The sequence below is a fragment of the Salvia splendens genome, chromosome 16 (assembly GCF_004379255.2).
Source record: "Salvia splendens isolate huo1 chromosome 16, SspV2, whole genome shotgun sequence".
Classification (NCBI taxonomy): domain Eukaryota; kingdom Viridiplantae; phylum Streptophyta; class Magnoliopsida; order Lamiales; family Lamiaceae; genus Salvia; species Salvia splendens.
In genome coordinates this window covers 15864224-15885409 of record NC_056047.1, presented here as the reverse complement: position 1 = coordinate 15885409, position 21186 = coordinate 15864224, and the positions used below count along the sequence as shown (strand labels likewise).

The following is a 21186-nucleotide window of genomic DNA, read 5'->3' as shown; positions in this document are numbered from 1 at the left end:
AATCAATATAAGAAACAAAATAGGAAAGTAACACTCAACCAACTTTTTGACAAACCACATCTGGAGCTTTTGATTAATGGCCAATTGATTCAGGTTCCACCAACCCCTAACAAGGAACGGCGCCGTTTTAGGGTCCACATAGATATAATCGCATAGCAGAAGCCATTTTCACCCCCAACCTTTCACTCCCTCGACGGGTCCGCCCATATTCAAACCCCCCCGAGGGCATTTGTGTCATTTCGGCCCTCACTCCGGCGGCTCATCTGAATATAATATTCTTCACTCGCTCCATAGCTTAAACTTGACTTTCCCCCAAAATCTAGATTCTCTTCGATTTTGCCGGCCACACCACCACCACCACATTCCGAGAAATGGAGTCAGCCACGCTATCGCAAATCGGTCTCGCTGGTTTGGCAGTCATGGGGCAGAACTTGGCCCTAAACATTGCCGAGAAAGGGTTTCCCATCTCTGTTTACAATCGCACTACTTCCAAGGTCGACGAAACCCTAGATCGCGCCCACCGCGAGGGCCAATTGCCGCTCACCGGCCACTACAACCCCAAGGATTTCGTCCTCTCCCTCCAGAAGCCGCGCTCTGTTATCATCCTCGTCAAGGCGGGTGCGCCGGTCGATCAGACAATCGCCGCGCTCTCCGCCTACATGGAGCCTGGCGACACCATCATCGATGGGGGAAACGAGTGGTATGAGAACACCGAGCGCCGGATGGTCGATGCATCTGCCAATGGCCTGCTCTACCTCGGCATGGGCGTCTCCGGTGGCGAGGAAGGCGCCAGATATGGTCCCTCTCTAATGCCTGGTGGCTCTCACCGTGCTTACTTGAACATTCACAATATTTTAGACAAGGTCGCGGCTCAGGTCGACGATGGCCCCTGTGTCACATACATCGGCGAAGGGGGTTCCGGCAATTTCGTGAAGATGGTCCATAATGGGATCGAGTATGGCGATATGCAACTAATTTCCGAGGCGTATGATGTGTTGAAGAATGTTGGGGGTTTAGGAAACGATGAGCTCGCCGAGATTTTTGGGGAGTGGAATTGCGGTGAGCTGGAGAGCTTCTTGATTGAGATCACATCCGATATCTTTAAGGTGGAAGATCATGAATCCGGGAAGGGGCATTTGGTGGATAAGATTCTCGATAAGACGGGGATGAAGGGAACTGGGAAGTGGACCGTGCAGCAGGCAGCCGAGCTGTCCATTGCAGCTCCCACGATTGCTGCTTCGTTGGACAGCAGGTATATGAGCGGGTTGAAGGATGAGAGAGAGGCTGCCTCTGAGATTTTCAGAAAGGAAGGGTTGACGGAGGAGATCAACAATGTGGGGGGCGTGGATAAGAAGAAGTTGGTTGATGATGTTAGGCAGGCTCTGTATGCATCCAAGATTTGCAGTTACGCTCAAGGGATGAATCTGTTGAGGGCCAAGAGTTTGGAGAAGGGTTGGGGGTTAAATTTGGGGGAGCTGGCACGGATTTGGAAAGGCGGGTGCATCATTAGGGCCGTGTTCTTGGACAGGATCAAGCAGGCTTATCAGAGGAATCCAGGGCTAGCTAATTTGTTGGTAGACCCGGAGTTTGCTAGGGAGATGGTGCAGAGACAGGCGGCTTGGAGGCGAGTTGTGGGGTTGGCGATTCAGAAGGGCGTTAGTGTTCCTGGAATGTCAGCTAGTTTGCAGTATTTTGACACCTATAGGCGCGGGAGGCTCCCTGCTAACCTTGTGCAGGCACAGAGGGACTACTTTGGGGCGCATACCTATGAGAGGGTTGATCGCCCGGGAGCATATCACACTGAGTGGTCCAAGCTTGCTCGTAAAGCCAGAGTCTAGTGGAGAAGGCCTTGTTGGAGGTTTGGTTGTTATTCCTATGGTTTGGTTGTTATTCCTATGGTTTTCTTGAGGCATTACGCTTGAATTGAAGTTGTATCCCTGATGAGAATTTGTTGTTGACAAAAATATTTTGTAGCGTTACATTGTTGTTGCGTATGCAGTTAATAAGAGAAGCATGCCTTATTCGAAGTGATCTTCTTGATTGCATTGAGTAGTTTAGTTCGTCATGACCTGTTTTTATGTGGTTTTTCCATTGGAGCTGTTGCTTTAACTGTTTTCGTGATAGCCATGATTCATGATGAAAATTGAAGGCTTTAAAATTTAAATGTATACCAGCAGATTGCTTGATGTGATTTACTACATTGGTTCTCTTTCTTAAGGAAAGTTCGATTTGAATTCTGCTTGTCTTAAGAAACGAGGGTATCGTGGTGCAAATCTACGGGAATGGTTAATATTGATGGATTATTTGTTACTACATTTTTATTTATATTCCCTGTTGAAATGAAATTGGTTTCCTGGCTTGGTTGCTTTCAATGTTGTTATGTTGTAGATATTAGGGTGCTTCAAATTGGATTTCTAGAAATTGCATTCATTTTCTGTACTAAAATCAGCTTGAGTTTGATTCACATTTTATTACAAAAGTATTGGCAGGGAGCTGACATTTTCTGAAAAGCATAGACATGAGTTTAGATTGCCTTAGATATAGAATTTGCTTATGGACTTTGGGTTGTTGGCTTTCCAATTTTGTATAGACATGTATATCTCCATGATGAATAGTTTTTATCCGTTTGTTTACTGATGAACTGTTGATTTGAATATACTATTTTACTTATGAGTAGAAGTCATATTGGACTTTTGATAACTAAATTCCTACTTGTAAGTTGTAAGAATATGTCTGAGATCTACTATGCAGCATTTAATTTTCAAGCCTCCAAATTAGTATATTGGAATAATGCCTAGTCCCATTTCTAATGTATGGTTAGTATGTTCCTTATGAAGTTGGAATCAGGAGCTACTCAAGTAATGGAGAAATTTCAACTGTTATATAACCAAATTTGATTGATAGTTTGTCTTTTGGAACCCATCCAACGTTCTATATCAAATGGTGTGATTTTCCTTGCTTATGTGTGTTAGTCATTCCACTGCAGGTACTAATTTCCACCACCACCACCTTCTTCCTTTGCCCTCCCTTAGAGCACCCGCAACGCGTCGCGCGGGTGTCTCGTATCTCGTCCCTCCGAGACGAGACGGCAGTGAGACGCGTTGCAACGTCCCTTCTCGTCCCGGTCTCGCCGAGACGCCCGTCTCACCGAGACGGCTGGCGCGCCAGCTCGCCACGCGCCCACGCGACGTGGCGCGCGCTGGCGTTAGGCGTGACGCCCACTCGCCGGCCCGCGAGTGAGCTTCGTCACGCTGACGCAATAAATTATTTTTTAAAAATATTTTGAATTTAATAAAAAAAATTAAAAATTAAAAATTCAAACGGTAATGTTACCGTTTTTGACCGTTTATTTATTTATTTATTTTTTTTCTTTTTTTACTCTATAAATACTCATATTTCATCCTCATTATACACACAAACACACATCTATTCTTCTCAAATCACCTCCATTTCCTCTACAATTTTCATCTAACCTCTCTAATTTTAATCACAAAATGTCCGGCGACGGAAACTCTGGCGGCTCCGGCGGGTTTGACATCAACGCGTTTGGCGACTGGGGGCATGTACAATGTCTTGGGTGGTTCCGGTTTCGGTTCGTCGACGCCGGGCACCCAAGGCTCGTTGACGCCGGTGGGGTACCAACCACCCCATTTTGATGTGGATGCATACGCTCATCCCTCTGCCCCGAGGTATTCGCAGGGATTATCCCAAATTAGGGAGGATTATCCGGATGAACCCAATCCGGAAGGAGAACGAGGCATTCGACGCTGTGGAGGAAGAGGAGGAGGCGGCCGATGAGGAGGCGGAGGAGGATGTAGGCTGTCATCCGTACAGCCGCAAGGACACGATGGCTCTGTACAATGCCTGGATCAGCGTCTCGTACGATTCCATCGTCGGGAATTAACAATCCCGGAAGTGCTTTTGGGAAAAGGTCACTGAGGCCTACAACGAGATTAAGCCGAAGGGGTCCCGCCGCACATTGAAGATGCTCCGAAGTCATTTTGACCGAGTCGACAGAGAGGTCAAAAAATTCTGCGGCATCTACAAGAATGAAGCGGCTCATTACCAAAGCGGAGCCACTGGAGCCGACATTCTGAGATCGGCTTTGCGAGTCTATTTCGACGACAATGACAAAGAATTCAAACATGTCAATGTTTGGGAGGCCGTCAAAGACGTCGAAAGGTGGGCCGGTAGTGTCCAGTTCAGCACGGGCTCGACCTCGAAACGCACGAAGCACACGGCGGGTGGCCAATACTCGTCTAGTGGGGGCGGTTAGACAGCGCCGCATAAGAGGTTGCCTCGCAGGAGGTTGAGGGCACGACAGACGATGCAGGGGGGTCCTCCCGTGTGGGCCGTCGGCCTCAAGGGACCAAGGCCGCGAAGGCGGCTAGGGGGAGGAGGGGCCGAGACGAATCAAGCCAGGCGGGTTCCCAAGGGCCGCCCTCCTCCCTAATGTCCATGTACTTCACCGCCACGATGGTGGACACTTCCCGGATGATGCCCGCCCAATATCAAGCCCATCATGCCGACATTGTGTATCTGGCGGGACAACTTGGTATTCCGCCTCCATTCGGTGCACCGCCACCGCCTTCGGGGGATGATTCGCCGGCGGAGTAGTTTTTATAATTTCTATAAATTTCTATTTTAAATTATGTCTTTTTTTATTTATTTTTCCACGAATTTAATTATGTATTTTTTTAGGATATTAACTTGTAATTTTATTTTATTTAATGAGGTGTGTTTTTATTAATTGAATTTGTGGGAAATAAAAATAAAAAATGAAATTGAATGAATAGTTAAGGGATGAGATGGTTAAGAGACGAATAAGAGATGGAGGGTTGCATGTGTTGTCTCTTAGTTAAGAGATGGAGTGAAAAGTACAGTGGAGCCCATGAATAGTTAAGAGATGGGACGGATAAGAGACGGATAAGAGACAGCGTTGCGGATGACCATACTCTCCCTCTCAACAATCGAGAGGGATACAAATGGTGGTTATTTTTAGCGGACATAGTTTTACAATCGGCTAAATTTTATTGAGAGAATGGTTGTTGCTGACTTTTTTCTGCGAGATTGGTTAATGTTTGTTTGGAGGAGAGTTTGCGGATATAGTTTTTGTTGAATTTGGTAGATTATCTACTACTCCAGTATAAGGATTGAAAAAGGGGTGAGGGCTACAATCTATATACAGAATCAACAGTTTTAACAAAATTATTTACTACTCCTATAATAGTTGAAGATATAATTGATATAGCAAAATAGTTTGGGTTTTGAATTGGTGGTTGCCCAAATAAAAAAAATACTCCCTCCGTTCTCTCATAGTTGATGCAGATTTTTTTAGCACGGAATTTAAGAAATACTCCCTCCGTCCCACATTTGGAGTCACTTTTAGTTATGACTCGGGTTTTAAGGAAGAGTTGGTTGGTGTAATAAATGAAGTGAGATGGTAGAATGTATAATAAATGAGGTGAGTTGGTGGAAGGTGGGTCCCTTCTAACCTTTTGGATTTAAAAGATGTTTATTGTTGACTTGTAAGACAAATTCATTAAATTAAATAAACTTAAGGTAAAGTAATGTTCATTATGATTAATCATTTACTAACAACCAAAATTAATGAAGCTTAAAACCCAAAAAGGCCATCCGGCCCACACTTGATTCAAACAAAATGAATTTTGATTTCATTAATTCAAGCTCCAAAAAATTTGGAGGGAATGCAGTACAACAATGGAGGGAAACCACAAATGCTAATGCTAAACCTATAAATACATTCACTCCACCATTACTATCAAATTCTTCTATTCCACCTACCAAAAAAGAAAGCAAACCTATTTATAGCTAATTTACCCTCAGAAAATTTTCATCATTGAGCAATGGAGATGGAGCAAGAGATGGATGAAGAGATGGATCAGGAGCTGTTCGAAGAGGATCAGTTTCAAGAGCCAGAGGAGTTTCCAGAGCCTATGTAGTTTCCAGAGGCAGAGCCTCCACAAGAGGCAGAGTTTGGCCAAGGGCCGAGGACCTCTCTAAGTTTGAGCAGCCAAGAGAAAAACCTTATTGTGCAGTTCCTTCAACAGCAATGCCGTGCTGGAGCACTTCCACATGGTTCACTCATAGAAGCTGCAACAAAATTCAGAGTGCATCCAAGGACAGCCAGCCGCTTGTGGAGGATAGCCACTCATTAAATTGAACAAGGCCAACCTGTTGTCATGAAAGGCAAAGCATCAGGTTATACTAAGAAAAAAGGTAAAGTAAATCTTGATGAAGACAAGTTTAGACACTTGTTTATGCTTGAGAGATCCTCCATCAGAAAACTTGCTATTAAGATGGAAGTTAGCAAGTCCACAGCTGGCAGATGGGTGAAGGGAAACAAAATCAGACCACATACAAATGCCATCAAGCCTGCACTTACTGATGTGAACAAAATTTCAAGAATGAGATGGAGTCTTAGTCATATTCAGCCAATCATATCTGAAGGAAAGCTTCTCTATCATGCAATGCACAACATTGTTCACATTGATGAGAAATGATTCTACATGACAAAGACTTCAGACAGATACTACCTGTTGCCGGAGGAGGATGAGCCTTACAGGTCTTGTAAGTCAAAAAGATTCATCACTAAAGTGATGTTCATGTGTGCTGTCAGTAGGCCAATGTTTGGCAGTGATGGGCAGCCCATCTTTGATGGTAAAATAGGCATATTTCCATTCACACAACAAGTGCCAGCCAAAAGGAAGTCAAAGAATAGGCCAAGAGGGACACTAGAGACAAAGCCTATCCAATCAGTTAACAAAGAAGCCATGAGAGAATGTCTTCTTAATCAGGTATGTACATGTATGTGTTTCACATTACTATCAGACATTATTAATGTCATCACTTAGGCAACTAAGCATTCAATCACAATTCATGCTCGGATTATACCAACAATCAAGGCAAAGTGGCTAGCCAACGCAAACAAGGAGATATACATCCAACAAGATAATGCCAAACCCCACTTGAAATCCTCTGACTTACAATTTGAGGCTATTGCAAGTACAGATGGTTTTAAATTCCATCTAGTTAGCCAACCAGCCAACTCCCCAGATACAAATGTACTAGACCTTGGCTTTTTTTAGGGCCATTAAGTCTCTGCAAGATGACAAACTAGCCACCAATATAGATGAATTGTTGGCAAATGTTTGAAGATCTTTTGAGGAACTCACACCACAAACTCTGAACAAGGTTTTCCTAACATTGCAAAGCTGTTTAACCAAGATCCTAGAAGTCCATAGGGCAACAACTACAAAATACCCCACTTGAACAAAGATAGGTTGAGTAGGACAGTGGGGCTGTCTACCTCACTTGAGGTTGAAGAGAATCTGATTAGGGACAGCTTGGAGTATCTTCTACTACCTCATAATGATGTGGGTGGATCATATGAAATAGGACATCTAAGCAATGTGTTGGGGTAGTAGCTAGGGCAATTGGTCATGGGGTTTACAATATAAGCATCAAACTAGGTTGGTGTTTAGGATGTAAACTTCTTTTTTGGTTTTGTAGCCTTTATTTTGGTGTTAAGGGTATATAGACTGCATTATAAGCTGTAGTATGTATGAATTGCAGGTGTAATTGGTGTAAGTGTGTGTTTTTTGTTCAAAAACCAGCACAAGGGACAAATGACACAAAATCAGAGCCTCCAAACCATAAAGGGGTGGCTCTAAGCATAATCATCCAACCAAGACAATATATACACATAATAGCATGCATATCTCAGAGAATTTTCATCACAGAGGCCAAATGACACAAAATCAGAGCCTCCAAACCATAAAGGGGTGGCTATAAGCAAAATTATCCAACCAAGGCAGTGTATAGACAGCATAGCATGCATATCTCAGAAAATTTTCATCACAGAGGCCAAGTCACACACAATCAGAGCCTCCAAACCATAAAGGGGTGGCTCTAAGCATAATCATCCAACCAAGACAATGTATACACATAATAGCATGCATATCTCAGAGAATTTTCATCACAGAGGCCAAATGACACAAAATCAGAGCCTCCAAACCATAAAGGGGTGGCTATAAGCAAAATTATCCAACCAAAGCAGTGTATAGACAACATAGCATGCATCTCTCTCAGAAAATTTTCATCACAGAGGCCAAGCCACACACAATCAGAGCCTCCAAACCATAAAGGGGTGGCTCTAAGCATAATCATCCAACCAAGACAATGTATACACATAATAGCATGCATATCTCAGAGAATTTTCATCACAGAGGCCAAATGACACAAAATCAGAGCCTCCAAACCATAAAGGGGTGGCTATAAGCAAAATTATCCAACCAAAGCAGTGTATAGACAACATAGCATGCATCTCTCAGAAAATTTTCATCACAGAGGCCAAGTCACACACAATCAGAGCCTCCAAACCATAAAGGGGTGGCTCTAAGCATAATCATCCAACCAAGACAATGTATACACATAATAGCATGCATATCTCAGAGAATTTTCATCACAGAGGCCAAATGACACAAAATCAGAGCCTCCAAACCATAAAGGGGTGGCTATAAGCAAAATTATCCAACCAAGGCAGTGTATAGACAGCATATCATGCATCTCTCAGAAAATTTTCATCACAGAGGCCAATTCACACACAATCAGAGCCTCCAAACCATAAAGGGGTGGCTCTAAGCATAATCATCCAACCAAGACCTCAGATGATGGAGGTGTTTCAGACCCATCAACGCCAGCAAACGGTGGTCGCTTTCCCGATCGGTGGTACCAATCGACCGCTCGTTCGCTTTCCCACCGGTCAAGGACTTCCGGTGGAGTGTCAGGGACGATTAGGGTTTCTGGCTGCGCCTCCGGCATTGCAACCCAATCATCAGCCATGATAAGGCAACGGTGATGGAGTAACGGCGGGTTTAGAGCGGCGAAAAATCAGAGGCGCCGATTAGGGTTCGCCCGAATTCGAAGAAGACAATCGGGAGAGTGGAGAGAGAGTGGGGAAAGTCGAATAATGTAAGGGTTGGGGGGGTTGGGGTTAATTAAATGTGGGGTTTTTGTTTTGGTTTATTTTAATATTGATAATGGCATTTTGATGTAATTTTGATGAAGAATGGGGTAAAATTGTATGTTCAAATATGGAAAATTCTAAAAGTGACTCTTAAACTGGGACGGACTTTTATGGTAAAAAGTGACTCTTAAACTGGGACGGAGGGAGTAGATGTTTAATGTGTTAAGTAGATTCTTAAAAAAAATAAAAGAAAGGAAAAAATAGTGAGAATAAAGTAAAAAGTGAATAAAATAGAGAGAATAAAATAAAGAGAATAAAATAAAGAGAGGAAAGTAAGAGCGAGAAAGATTATTAAATTTAATAGAGTTTGGGCAGATTTGAGAGAACAGTTGATGTTATTTTTGTGAAAATCGGCATATTTTCTCAACGATGGTAATCGAGAGGGTTAGAAGGGTTGAACATATTAGAACACGTTTGGAATTGAGAGAATATTACTTGTATTCTGTATTGGCTTATTATTGATACAATAGTGCTGCCCCTTTATATAAGGAGTGATACAAGGTATTTAAGGTACAAAATAATTCTATTCTAATATAATAGTACCATATCAATTTTGTATCAATTTGGCATCAATTCTCCTTAATGGCTCCCGATTTGGCTCCCCTGATCTGTGTATCCATCAATCTCCAAGTCTTCTCTTTTAGCTAGGAAAACTCCATAGCCTACAGTATCTTTTAAATACTGCACTATCCTCAAGGCGGCTTCCATGTGATTAGCTTGAGGTTGGTGCATGAACTGGCTTACAATGCCCACGGCATACGCAATATCGGGTCTCGTATGTGAAAGATATATGAGTTTTCCGACAAGGCGTTGATACCTCTCTCTGTCTGCTAGTTCTGCTCCTTCCTCTATTTTCAAGCCATGATTTGGTACCATTGGGCTGTCTGCAGGCTTGCAGTCGAGGAGGCCTGTTTCTGCTAACAGGTCTAAGACGTACTTCTTCTGTCTTAGGAATATTCCGTGTCGAGATCTTAACACTTCTATCCCCAAGAAGTACTTCAGTGCGCCTAGATCCTTCATCTCGAATTCTTTGGACAGGTTTTCCTTTAGCCTCTGAATTTCTTCTTTATCATCTCCAGTGATAATCATGTCATCCACGTAAATAATCAAACATGTTACCTTGTTGTCTCTCCTTTTTGTGAAGAGTGTGTGATCGGAATGGCTTTGCTGGAATCCATGTTTGATCATAGCCTGACAGAATCTTCCGAACCAGATCCGTGGAGACTGCTTCAACCCATACAGGGTTTTCCGTAGCCGACAGACTTCTCATTCTCCAAATTCTTCGGTGAACCCTGGTGGGACCTCCATGTAGACTTCTGTATTCTGTGCGAGTTCTCCATGAAGGAAGGCATTGGTGACGTCGAACTGGTGCAGTGCCCAATCTTTGCACGCTGCTACAGATAGTAGAGTTCTTACAGTTTCCATTTTAGCAACTGGGGAGAAAGTTTCTTCGTAATCTACTCCATATACTTGGGTGTATCCCTTTGCCACAAGCCTCGCCTTATACCTCTCGATTGAACCATCTGCTCTACGTTTTACGGTAAATATCCACCGACATCCAACTGGCTTCTTCCCTTTTGGTAGCGTACAACGTTCCCATGTGCCGTTCTTTACTAGGGCGTCTATTTCCTTTTTCATGGCTTCTCTCCAGTGCTTATGTTTGTTGGCTTCCTCAAAGGACTGTGGGATATCTTCTTCCTCATATAGGGCAATTTCGAAAGCTTTAGCCATTTCTGATAGATGACTGTGAGCAATATTGGTTACTGCATATTTCGCCTTTTTTTCCTCTCCAATCTGGTGAGTATCGGCGTGGGGGGACTCCTCTTGTTTGTCTTGGGGGCAATTCATATGTGTTTCTTGTGTCTGCACTTCTTCCACTCACTCCGCATTCCTCATCAGAGCCCCTATCAAGATTAGTGCATTCCAGGGGTGTATTATCTAGATCTGAACTGTTTACCTCAGGAATCGAAGCCGGGGCTGATGGTTGACTATTGGCACTTTGTTCATCGTTCTGCATTATAGAAGGAGTCGGCCCGGCGGAGTTGCTAGCTTCCTCAGGTGGACCAACGTCTGTGACAGGGCTTGGCTGAGACTCTCCCACTGTCTGATGTTCCCCCATATGTGGTTCTCCCCCTGAATAGTTGTTTCTAATGTCTGGTAGCCAATCTAGGAGGCTGTTGTTTGGACTATCGTCCGAAGTCCGTATCTCCCCCTGACTACTAGATTGGCTGTAGAAGTATTCACCTTCCACGAAATCACAATTCATGGTGGTGTGGATTCTACGAGTTTCTGGGTCATAGCAGCGGTATCCTTTCTGGTTTTTGCCATAGCCAAAAAAGACACATTTGAGGGCGCAGAGATCAAATTTGGTACGCTCGTGTTTTGGGATGTGAACAAAGACTGAACAACCGAAAACTTTAGGTTCTAGAGAAAGGGATGACGGGACTTCGAAGTGTTGAGAGAATGTGTTCATATGAGTTTTAAAGTTGAGTATGCCGGTAGGGAGGCGATTTATGAGGTAAACCGCGGTAGCTATAGCTTCAGGCCAAAAAGATTTGGGTACTTTGGATTCGATTAATAGTGCTCGGGTAATTTCGAGGATGTATTGATTTTTCCTTTCAGCCACCCCATTTTGTTCCGGATTGTATGCACACGAGGTTTGGTGGACTAGTCCCCTTAGCCTAAAAAATTCTTGCATTTTGTTGTTGACATACTCCCCCCCATTGTCTGATCTAAGTATTTGGATGGTGTGATTATATGGGTTTGAATAAGGTTGTAAAAATCTACGAACTTATCAAACACGTCATGCTTATGTTTCAAAAAATAGATCTAAGTCATACGGGAGTAGTCATCAATAAAAAGCACAAAATAACGAAAACCGTGGCCCCCGTTGATGGGAGCAGGGCCCCAAACATCAGAATGTACTAAAGCAAAAGGAGTTTTTACTCGCGTATTGTTTAACTTGAAAGAATGTCTATGATTTTTAGCCAATGCACAAGTGTCACAATTGAAGGAGTTCAAAGATCTAGCTAGTTCAGGAAAAGGAGTCGAAAATAGCCTAAAGATGGGTGCCCTAACCGACGATGCCAAAGCCAAGCCTGTCTGTCTGTCGGTCCGGGAGTCAGCATAATTGCAACACTTTGTTGGGCTATCTCGTCCACATAGTACAGGCCGCTTCGCTCAGTGCCACGCCCAACTATCGTCCCCGTCTTGATATCTTGTAACATGCAAAATCGAGGTTGCATTAGTAATTTGCAGTTCAGTTCTTTAGTCACGTGACTAATTGATAACAGCTTATGAGATAGTGACGGAACGAAAAGGCAATTAGAGAGGCAAAGAGTGGGCGAGATGTTAATCGTGCCCGCCCCCATCACGCGTGCTAGGTCCCCACTGGCGGTTTGGACATAGGATTTTTTTGAGGTGGTGATGGATACAAAATCTGAGGCCTCAAACGAAATTGTGTCTGTTGCACCACAGTCAAATATCCAGTGCGGGTCCTTTGGGCCGGAATTGGAGGTGGATGTTAAGATGAAGGCGTGTGTGTGTGCGTGAGCTTGAATTGAACTAACACGACGAATCGGAAGAAGAAATATTATTGAATCGAAAGGGAAATCAGCTACAACGAAAGAGAATTAAAAACTGAAGCTAACTAACTCTAACTACTATTTAAAGCTAAGATCCAACGGCTAGTTAGATCGGACGACCACGACTTAATCTCCTCATCCGCGATGAATCGGACGGCTCCTGAACGTCTAAGCTTGAGATGAGCTTCAGCGCATTCTTTCTTCATTCCAGCTTCTAAAACATGCATTGGATTATCAGTATGGTTGAGTTATCACATTCACAAATCTCCACCTTGATCACTCAACCCATCGATCATCCAACTTGCACAAATTCACCAGCTACATGCACAACTCCAGCTTGTTCTTGGGCAACGACTTGGTTAGCATGTCAGCCGGATTCTCTGCAGTGTCCACCTTGAACACCTTCACTTCACCCTCCTCAATCTTCTCTCGGATGAAGTGTAAACGCACATCAATGTGCTTACTCCTTTCATGGTACACTTGGTGCTTGGCTAAACTGATTGCACTTGTATTATCACAGCCAATCTCTACTGTTTCTTGCACCACTCCAAAGTCATTCAATATCCCTTTGAGCCAGAAACTCTCTTTAACTGCAGCAGCTAGAGCCATGAACTCGGCTTCAGTAGTTGACAACGCAACCACTGCTTGAAGACTACTCTTCCAACTCACAACCGAGCCATAAAGAGTAAATATGTAGCCTGATTGACTCCTTCGAGTATCTACATTGCCTGCATAATCAGAATCTGTCCATCCTACCAAAGCATTGCCTGAGCATTCCTTTGCACCATCAAACAAAATCCCAATGTTGCTGGCACCTTTTAAATACTTCATCAACCACTTCAATGTTGACCAGTGCTCTCTGCCATGGTTGGACATGTATCTGGAAGTTACTGACACAGCTTGAGCAATATCAGGTCTTGTGCTGATCATTGCATACATAGCACTCCCAATTATGCTCGCATATGGGATCTTCTCCATGTCAGATATCTCTGCATCAGTTTTTGGTTTCTGCTCCACTGATAGCTTATAATGTTGGCCCATTGGAACTGATACTTTCTTCACATTATCCAGTCCAAACTTCTTCAGCAATCTCAAGATGTAATCACTCTAAGTCAACCATATTATCCTTCTTTCTTTGTCTCTAACAATTGTCATTCCCAGAATCCTTTTTGCAGAGCCCAAGTCTTTCATTTCAAAGGCAGATTTCAGATCATTCTTGACTCTCTGGATCTCCTTCTTGCAAGCTCCAGCCAGTAGCATATCATCGACATAGAGAAGTAAATATGCCACTGCAGCTCCACCTTCATTCTTAATATATACACATTCATCAAACTTGGAGCTCACAAAGCCAGCCTTCACCATGTGTTCATCAAATTTTCTATGCCACTGTCTAGAAGCTTGCTTCAACCCATAAATGCTCTTCTTTAAGAGACAAACTTTCCCCTTATCCTCAGGCCTAATAAAGTCCTCAGGCTGCTGCATATAGATGGTTTCCTTGAGATCACCATGTAAGAAGGCCGTTTTCACATCGAGTTGCTCTAATTCCCAGCCTCTCCTAGCAACAATGGCCAACAAAATCCTTATTGAAGCATGTTTCACCACTGGACTGAATACTTCATCAAAGTCTACACCATGTTCCTGTGTAAACCCTCTGGCCACCAAGCGGGCCTTGAACCTTATTCCTTCAGTTGGAGAAGCTTCAATTTTTTTCTTAAAGATCCATTTACAACTGACAATCCTTCTTCCATCCGGCTTATCAACTAGCACCCAGGTACCATTTTTTAACAAGGATTCAATTTCTTCAATCATTGCTTGCATCCACTTTTCCCATTCTTTCCCTTGCATAGCTTCACTATAGGAGTTGAGCTCTGAATACTCAACTTCTTCTGCCACTATCAGAGCAAAGAAAAGGAATTCAGCATCTGAATACCTTGCTGGTCTCTTGGTTTGTCTCCTGGTTCTATCCCTTGCTAGCTCCCAGCCTCTCAGATTGTCTACTTCAGAGTGAGGATGATGAGGAACCTGCTCACTAAATGCTGGATCACTTGGTTCATCAGTATACACTTCTGACTGGGATTCATGCTCCACCTCAATTGCAGAAGTGGATTTCTCCTTTTGAACATCATTTGCAGCAATCTCTGCAGATTTCTTGAAGGGTAGTTCCTGCTCCCAGAAAGTCACATCTCGGCTGATTATAATCTTGGCATTACCAGGCTCCACACACCATAGCCTATAGCCATTAACCCCAGGCTGATAGCCCAGCATAACACACTTCAACGCCCGAGGCTCCAACTTTCCCTGCTTCACATGAGCAAAGGCTTTGCATCCAAAAGTCCTTAGCTCCGAATACCCTCCATAACTTCCATACCACCTAAAATCTGGTGTGTCACCATCAATAGAGGATGAGAGGCACTTATTCATAAGCTTCACAGCCGTAGATGCAGCCTCTGCCCAGAATCTTTTCCCCATCCCCGCAGCAAGAAGCATGCATCTCACCCTCTCCAAGATGGTCCTATTGGCCCTCTCTGCCACCCCATTTTGTTGGGGATTCATTGGCACGGTCCTATGCCGTTTAATGCCTTTGAGTTTACAAAAATCATCAAACTCTTTGGACAAGTATTCAAGACCATTATCAGTCCTTAAATACTTCAAACATACTCCTTTTTCTACCTCCACCTCAGTACACCAACTCTTGAACTTCATGAAGGCCTCAGACTTTTCTTTCAATATGAACAACCACAATTTTCTGGAGTAGTCATCAATAATAGACATATAATATCTACCCCCACCTATGGATTTCTCTTGTGCCGGCCCCCACAAATCACTATGTGCATAATCTAGAGGCTTTGAAGAAGTGTGTTTACCTCTCGGGTATGGCAGCTTCTTGGCCTTGCCTAGTACACATTCTGCACAAGGAACTGCAGCATCTTCATCATCATTACAATGCAAGATTCCTTTCTGAATTAGCTTCTTTACAGTCCCAGCAGATGGATGCCCGAGCCTAGTGTGCCACTGACTCAAGGTGATTGATGCAACATTGTGGAGCTCAGCACTTCCCTTACTACAAATAACAGCAGTCAGATAATATAAGCTCCCTCTTCTCTCAGCCATCATCAACACCTTTCCACCTCTACATACCTTCATTCGGCCATCCTCACAAGCAAAAGAACATCCCCTTCTTTCCAGAAATCCGAGTGAGATCAAGTTCCTCTTCACATCTGGAATATATCTCACCCCACTCAAGGTTACCACTGCACCATTTTTACCTCTCAACTTGACTGATCCAACCCCTTTCACATAGCAAACTTGGTTATTACCAAGAACAACAGATCCAGTAGCAACATCAATATCATCAAACCACTCAAGATTGGGGCAAATAAGGAAACTACAGCCTGAATCCATGATCCAAGTCCCAGAAACCTCACCATCTAGAACATTCAGTACCTCATGGACTTCTTCATCTTCCATTGCCTCGGCCGAATTGACAGCCTTTCCCTCGGCCTCTTGCTTTCTTTTCCAAGCATGGCAGTCTCTCTTCAAGTGGTCGGGCTTCTTGCACCAATGGCAAGACCGAGTCTCCTTTTGAACAGCCGGAGAACCCTTGAAGTTTTCATAGGGTTTCTTGAAAGGTTTCTTGCCTCTGAACCTTTTGATGTTGAGACTCTCAGCAGTCGGATCTGCAGTTTTCAACTCACTTTTCTGAAGTTCCTTTGCCCTCAAGGCCGTCTGAACTTCCAGAAGTGTGATCGTTCTATCATGGCCATACAAGAATGCATCCCGAAACTGATCAAATGCTTGCGGCAAGGCATTGAGCAATAAAATGGCTTTGTCTTCATCTCCAATTGAGACATCAATGTTCTCAAGATCATCCACCGCCTTGTTGAAATCTTCCAACTGCTCCAAGATTCCTTTGCCTTCCAAGAATTTATAAGAATACAGATGCCTCTTCATGAATAGCCGGTTTGCAAGGGATTTTGTTAAGTAGAGATCCTCGAGCTTCGATAGGACATCAACCGCCATCTTCTCTTTCGCGACTTCACGTAGCACTTTATCACCGAGGCTAAGCACAATCGCACTATGTGCCTTAGCCTCAGTCTCAGCCTTCTTGGCGGTTGCCTTTTCATCCAAGACTTCCTTTCCTTTCCCATCCTTTTCTTCGACCGTGAGTGCCGACGCCAGGCCTTGTTGAATCAACATCGCCCTCATCTTCATCCTCCAGAGGGCGAAGTCATTCTTGCCTGTAAATTTTTCTGCTTCGAATCTGGAACCCATGCTTCTTCGCGGATCCGTTTCCTTGAAATCAATTCAACTCGACGACGATGAGAAAATATTCCCACAGATGGTGCCAATTTGTTAAGATGAAGGCGTGTGTGTGTGCGTGAGCTTGAATTGAACTAACACGACGAATCGGAAGAAGAAATATTATTGAATCGAAAGGGAAATCAGCTACAACGAAAGAGAATTAAAAACTGAAGCTAACTAACTCTAACTACTATTTAAAGCTAAGATCCAACGGCTAGTTAGATCGGACGACCACGACTTAATCTCCCCATCCGCGATGAATCGGACGGCTCCTGAACGTCTAAGCTTGAGATGAGCTTCAGCGCATTCTTTCTTCATTCCAGCTTCTAAAACATGCATTGGATTATCAGTATGGTTGGGTTATCACATTCACAGTGGAGGAGCAGGCTAATGCGTCAAAGGAGTTATGACACGATATGTTTGGCTGATATTGGACGAGGACTGATGGTTGAGGGTTAATTTGCAAGGTTTTGGCAGCTGGGGGGTCAGTTTGAATTTTAGTCGAAGTTTGGGGTGGAAATTGGTATTTACGGAAGTTAAGGGGCGAATTTTGGGAGGTAGGTTTCTGATGGGGGTCAGTCTGGTATTTAGGAAATATGTGGGGTGTATTTTGGGAGATAGTTGTAGGATGGGGTTGGATTTGGAATTTCGGATGGTTTTGGGGTGGAATTGTGGATATTGGAAGTTGATTTGGTAAATAGGGTTTTCGGATAGGAGATACCCTAGCCGCCTCCCCCTTTTGGTCTGTGGGAACCCTAGCTTTCCCGTCGACCCTCTCCTCGCCGTTCCTGTCGGCGGGGCTTTCGAAACGGGATGAGTTACCTTTCGACCACGTCCTTGCTATGGCCACCGATGCAATTGGTGGGTTTGCTTCGGTTCGAGGCTCGCTGCCACCTGCGATGCTCGCGTTGACTCCGTCGCTGCCTCCGCTGCCGTCCGCCGGGTTCTCGGTGAAGGTGGCGCGTTCAAGAGCAACGGCCGCAGAAGCTTGCACGTCTCCTCTGCCTCCACCGTTTCGGTTTGCATTCCGAGCTTGTCTTGCTCGTTTCATCTCTTCCCACCACTCTGGGAATCCATGTAGGTGGAAGCATGTATCCTTGGTATGTTTCTTCCCTCCACAATGGCTACATACGAGTTTGCTCTTGTCCTCTTCTTTTGGATTGGTGGGATTTCTCGGAGGTTGATTGTACTGTGGTGTGTGTGCTCGATTTCGGTCGAACACTGCAAGTCCGATGCCGACACCGGTATCTGGGGTAAGGAGTTTCTCATTGACAGATTCCCGTCTTACTAATCCATACGCCTTCATTGCTGACGGTATTGGATCCATGTTGAGGATTTCCCTCTTGACTTTGTTGTATTTGTTGTCGTCTAATGCCCAAATAAACTGGTACAACCTGTGCCTCTGTATATGTTGATTGTATTTCTCGATGCTTGATGGGGTGTCCATTGGATTTGGGTCCCTGGTGTCGATGGATATCCAGAGATCCTGAAGCTTCTGCCATAGATTTTCTAGGGTTAAATCTCCTTGTTTGATGCTATATGCCTGTCTGTGCAGGTCTTATCTGGAACTGATCGGCGCCACTTCCATATGTTGTGGCTAGACTATCCCATAAGTCGAATGTTGTTTCGTATTGAGAGACCTCGTTTATGAGGCTGGCGTCAATGTTGCTTATGATCCAGTTGAAGCAGCTGTCATCCAGCTGTTGCCATCTGTTGTAGTGCAGATCTGCTGGGGGAGGAGGATCTGTAACTCCTTCTATGTGAGAGGCCAGACCTTTCCCCCGGATTCCCCGCTTCATTAGCTTCGCCCACAGGGGGTAGTTATCACCGTTGAGTTTTTCGGCTAGACGTACTTCGCCCAGGGATTCAACGGATGAGGGCTGTGGGTTGTGGGTTTTCTGGGACATGCTTAGTCTCATGAACTCAGCGAACTGTTCGGCTGAGAGGGTTATTGGTTGGCTGGTGTTTTTTGGGGTCTCAGATCCGGAATCTGACATTGTTTCTGGATATGTTTTGCAGGTATTAAAAGGCCGGGGAAGGTATTCGAGACGATGATGAAGCTTTTCTGAGTCTCAATCCCAAGCAAACCTGCTTTGATACCATCTCAACGATGGTAATCGAGAGGGTTAGAAGGGTTGAACATATTAGAACACGTTTGGAATTGGGAGAATATTACTTATATTCTGTATTGGCTTATTATTGATACAATAGTGCTGCCCCTTTATATAAGGAGTGATACAAGGTATTTAAGGTACAAAATAATTCTATTCTAATACAATAGTACCATATCAATTTTGTATCAATTTGACATCAATTCTCCTTAATGGCTCCCGATTTGGCTCCCCTGATTTGGGCAGGTTTGACATATTTCGGTAGAGCTCGTAAATGGGGAAGGAGATTGAGGAATTGAGACCTGAGAAGCTCTCGGCAACTAAAGCCATTGAGGAGTTAACGGTAAAGGAGGTTGAGGCTTATCGTGTTGCGCAGGAATTGAAGCGCAAAAATGCTGAGGCTCTTCAGACCATTGAAGAGCTGAGAGTGAAGAAGATGAAGTCTGACAAGGCAGTTGGATTCTATGAAAATGATTTAGATCCGAGGATTTCGAAGCTGGAGAGAACCCTTGCCAACTTGTTCAGTGTGGATGTGGAAGATCTTGACGGTCTTGCTGCTTAGGCTGAAGGGAAGGCAATTTTGCCGACTGGCGAAGAAGAAGATATGGCTATTGTGTTACGTGAAGCTCCTGCAGTTTCTGGTAAACGAAATCCCTTAATTTGTTTACTTAGTTTTGGTTTTTGTTGAAGATTTACAATGTGGATTTTTAGCATGATTGGTATTTGGAGGGACTGATGATTCATATTATGGTAGTGGTGACTGATTTTGATGAAGTGGGAATGTGATCGGGATATGGTTATGACTAACTTGATTGATTAGGATATAAGCAGAGTAGTAGATTATGTTCTCTTGATTTTATGATAAATCTTTCTATATTGTTGTGCATTGAAGAAACTATATCTGCACCTCTAAGTAAATAAAGAAACATAAACTAGTTTGCTTATCAAGGTGAATCCGTTTCCCCAGTTGTTTTATGTAGTAGAGCTTGTTAAATATCTAGTGTTATAAAGGGTGTTGTATGTCATTCTGTTTTTTATTGAAACCTTTGGCTGCTGAGATTGGCTGCTAGGTTAATAACTAGCAAAATAGTGGGAAGTTCAAAAGGATATTAAAATACTAGTATTATTGAAAAAAAGATGGCTAAAACAAGAAAAGCAATTTGAAGAAAGGAAGGAAAACTACTCATCATGTTATTTATTGTCTGCCGAACTAAATTTTACTTCTTGAAGGCATAATCTAATAACAGTACTTATATTTAGACTGATTTTATTGCATAAGTTAGTAAATGATACGCATGGGATCAATATGACCAATTTGTCCCTTCCTCTTACCTTGTTGACATATAAAGTCATAGAATCAACAAACTATCTTAGACCATAGGTACTCGTACGAGGCATATTAATTTATATGCTACCAGTTCTCATTATTTGTTGAAGATTTGGTTGTATCACTGGCATTCATTCATTTTTTATTATTTTACTTGTGTTGAAAATTCTTCATTCTTTCTCCTGAAACCTCTGCATAGGGCTTACTTGATGCTGAGGTTAGAATTTCCATAGTGTGCCGAGCATTTCGATTTCTTTTAAAGGCTTTGTTATGAACTTTGCCTTTCTCTGACGAATTAAAAGTCTTAACACAAATATATTCAGTACTTACTCTTATTATTTCCTTATTTTCCTCTTCAAAGTTCTATTTCTATAGATAAATTCATGATGAAGCACCAAAAGCTTTTTCTTTATTCTATTTTCATCTTAATAAAACCACAATGCTAATCTGGTTTGGTTTTAATCTGTTTAACTCATCACCTCTTTAAAACCAAAATGTCAACTTGTTACACTGTCATGAAAATTTCTTATCTGATATGCTGATTTGTTCATTATAAAGGGTAAAACACATGTTTCCTGTGGCATGTCTTCATATTCTTGCAGTTCTTTCTCATTCACCTCGGATATGAGTTCATAAATTTTCCGGGCACAAAAAGAAACTATCTACTCTGTGATGATCATGATGAAGCATCGGTCTGGTTTGTGATGAAGTGTAAACGTGCAATGTGCTTGCAGGTTCACACTCAAGGGTAATGCAATCAGGTGGTGAGGTGCGCCTGTGCCTCCATCTCATGCTGCTGGAAACATTGTGATT

General features: G+C 43.3%; 1 protein-coding gene across 1 annotated transcript; it reads left to right on the top strand.

Annotated features, from left to right (window-relative positions):
- Positions 1-158: 158 nt before the first annotated feature.
- On the top strand, positions 159-2027 carry LOC121772657 (6-phosphogluconate dehydrogenase, decarboxylating 3, chloroplastic-like). Its single transcript, XM_042169844.1, has one exon. The coding sequence runs from the start codon at positions 372-374 to the stop codon at positions 1836-1838; it is 1467 nt and encodes a 488-aa protein (XP_042025778.1). The 5' UTR covers positions 159-371; the 3' UTR covers positions 1839-2027.
- The last annotated feature ends 19159 nt before the right edge of the window (positions 2028-21186 follow it).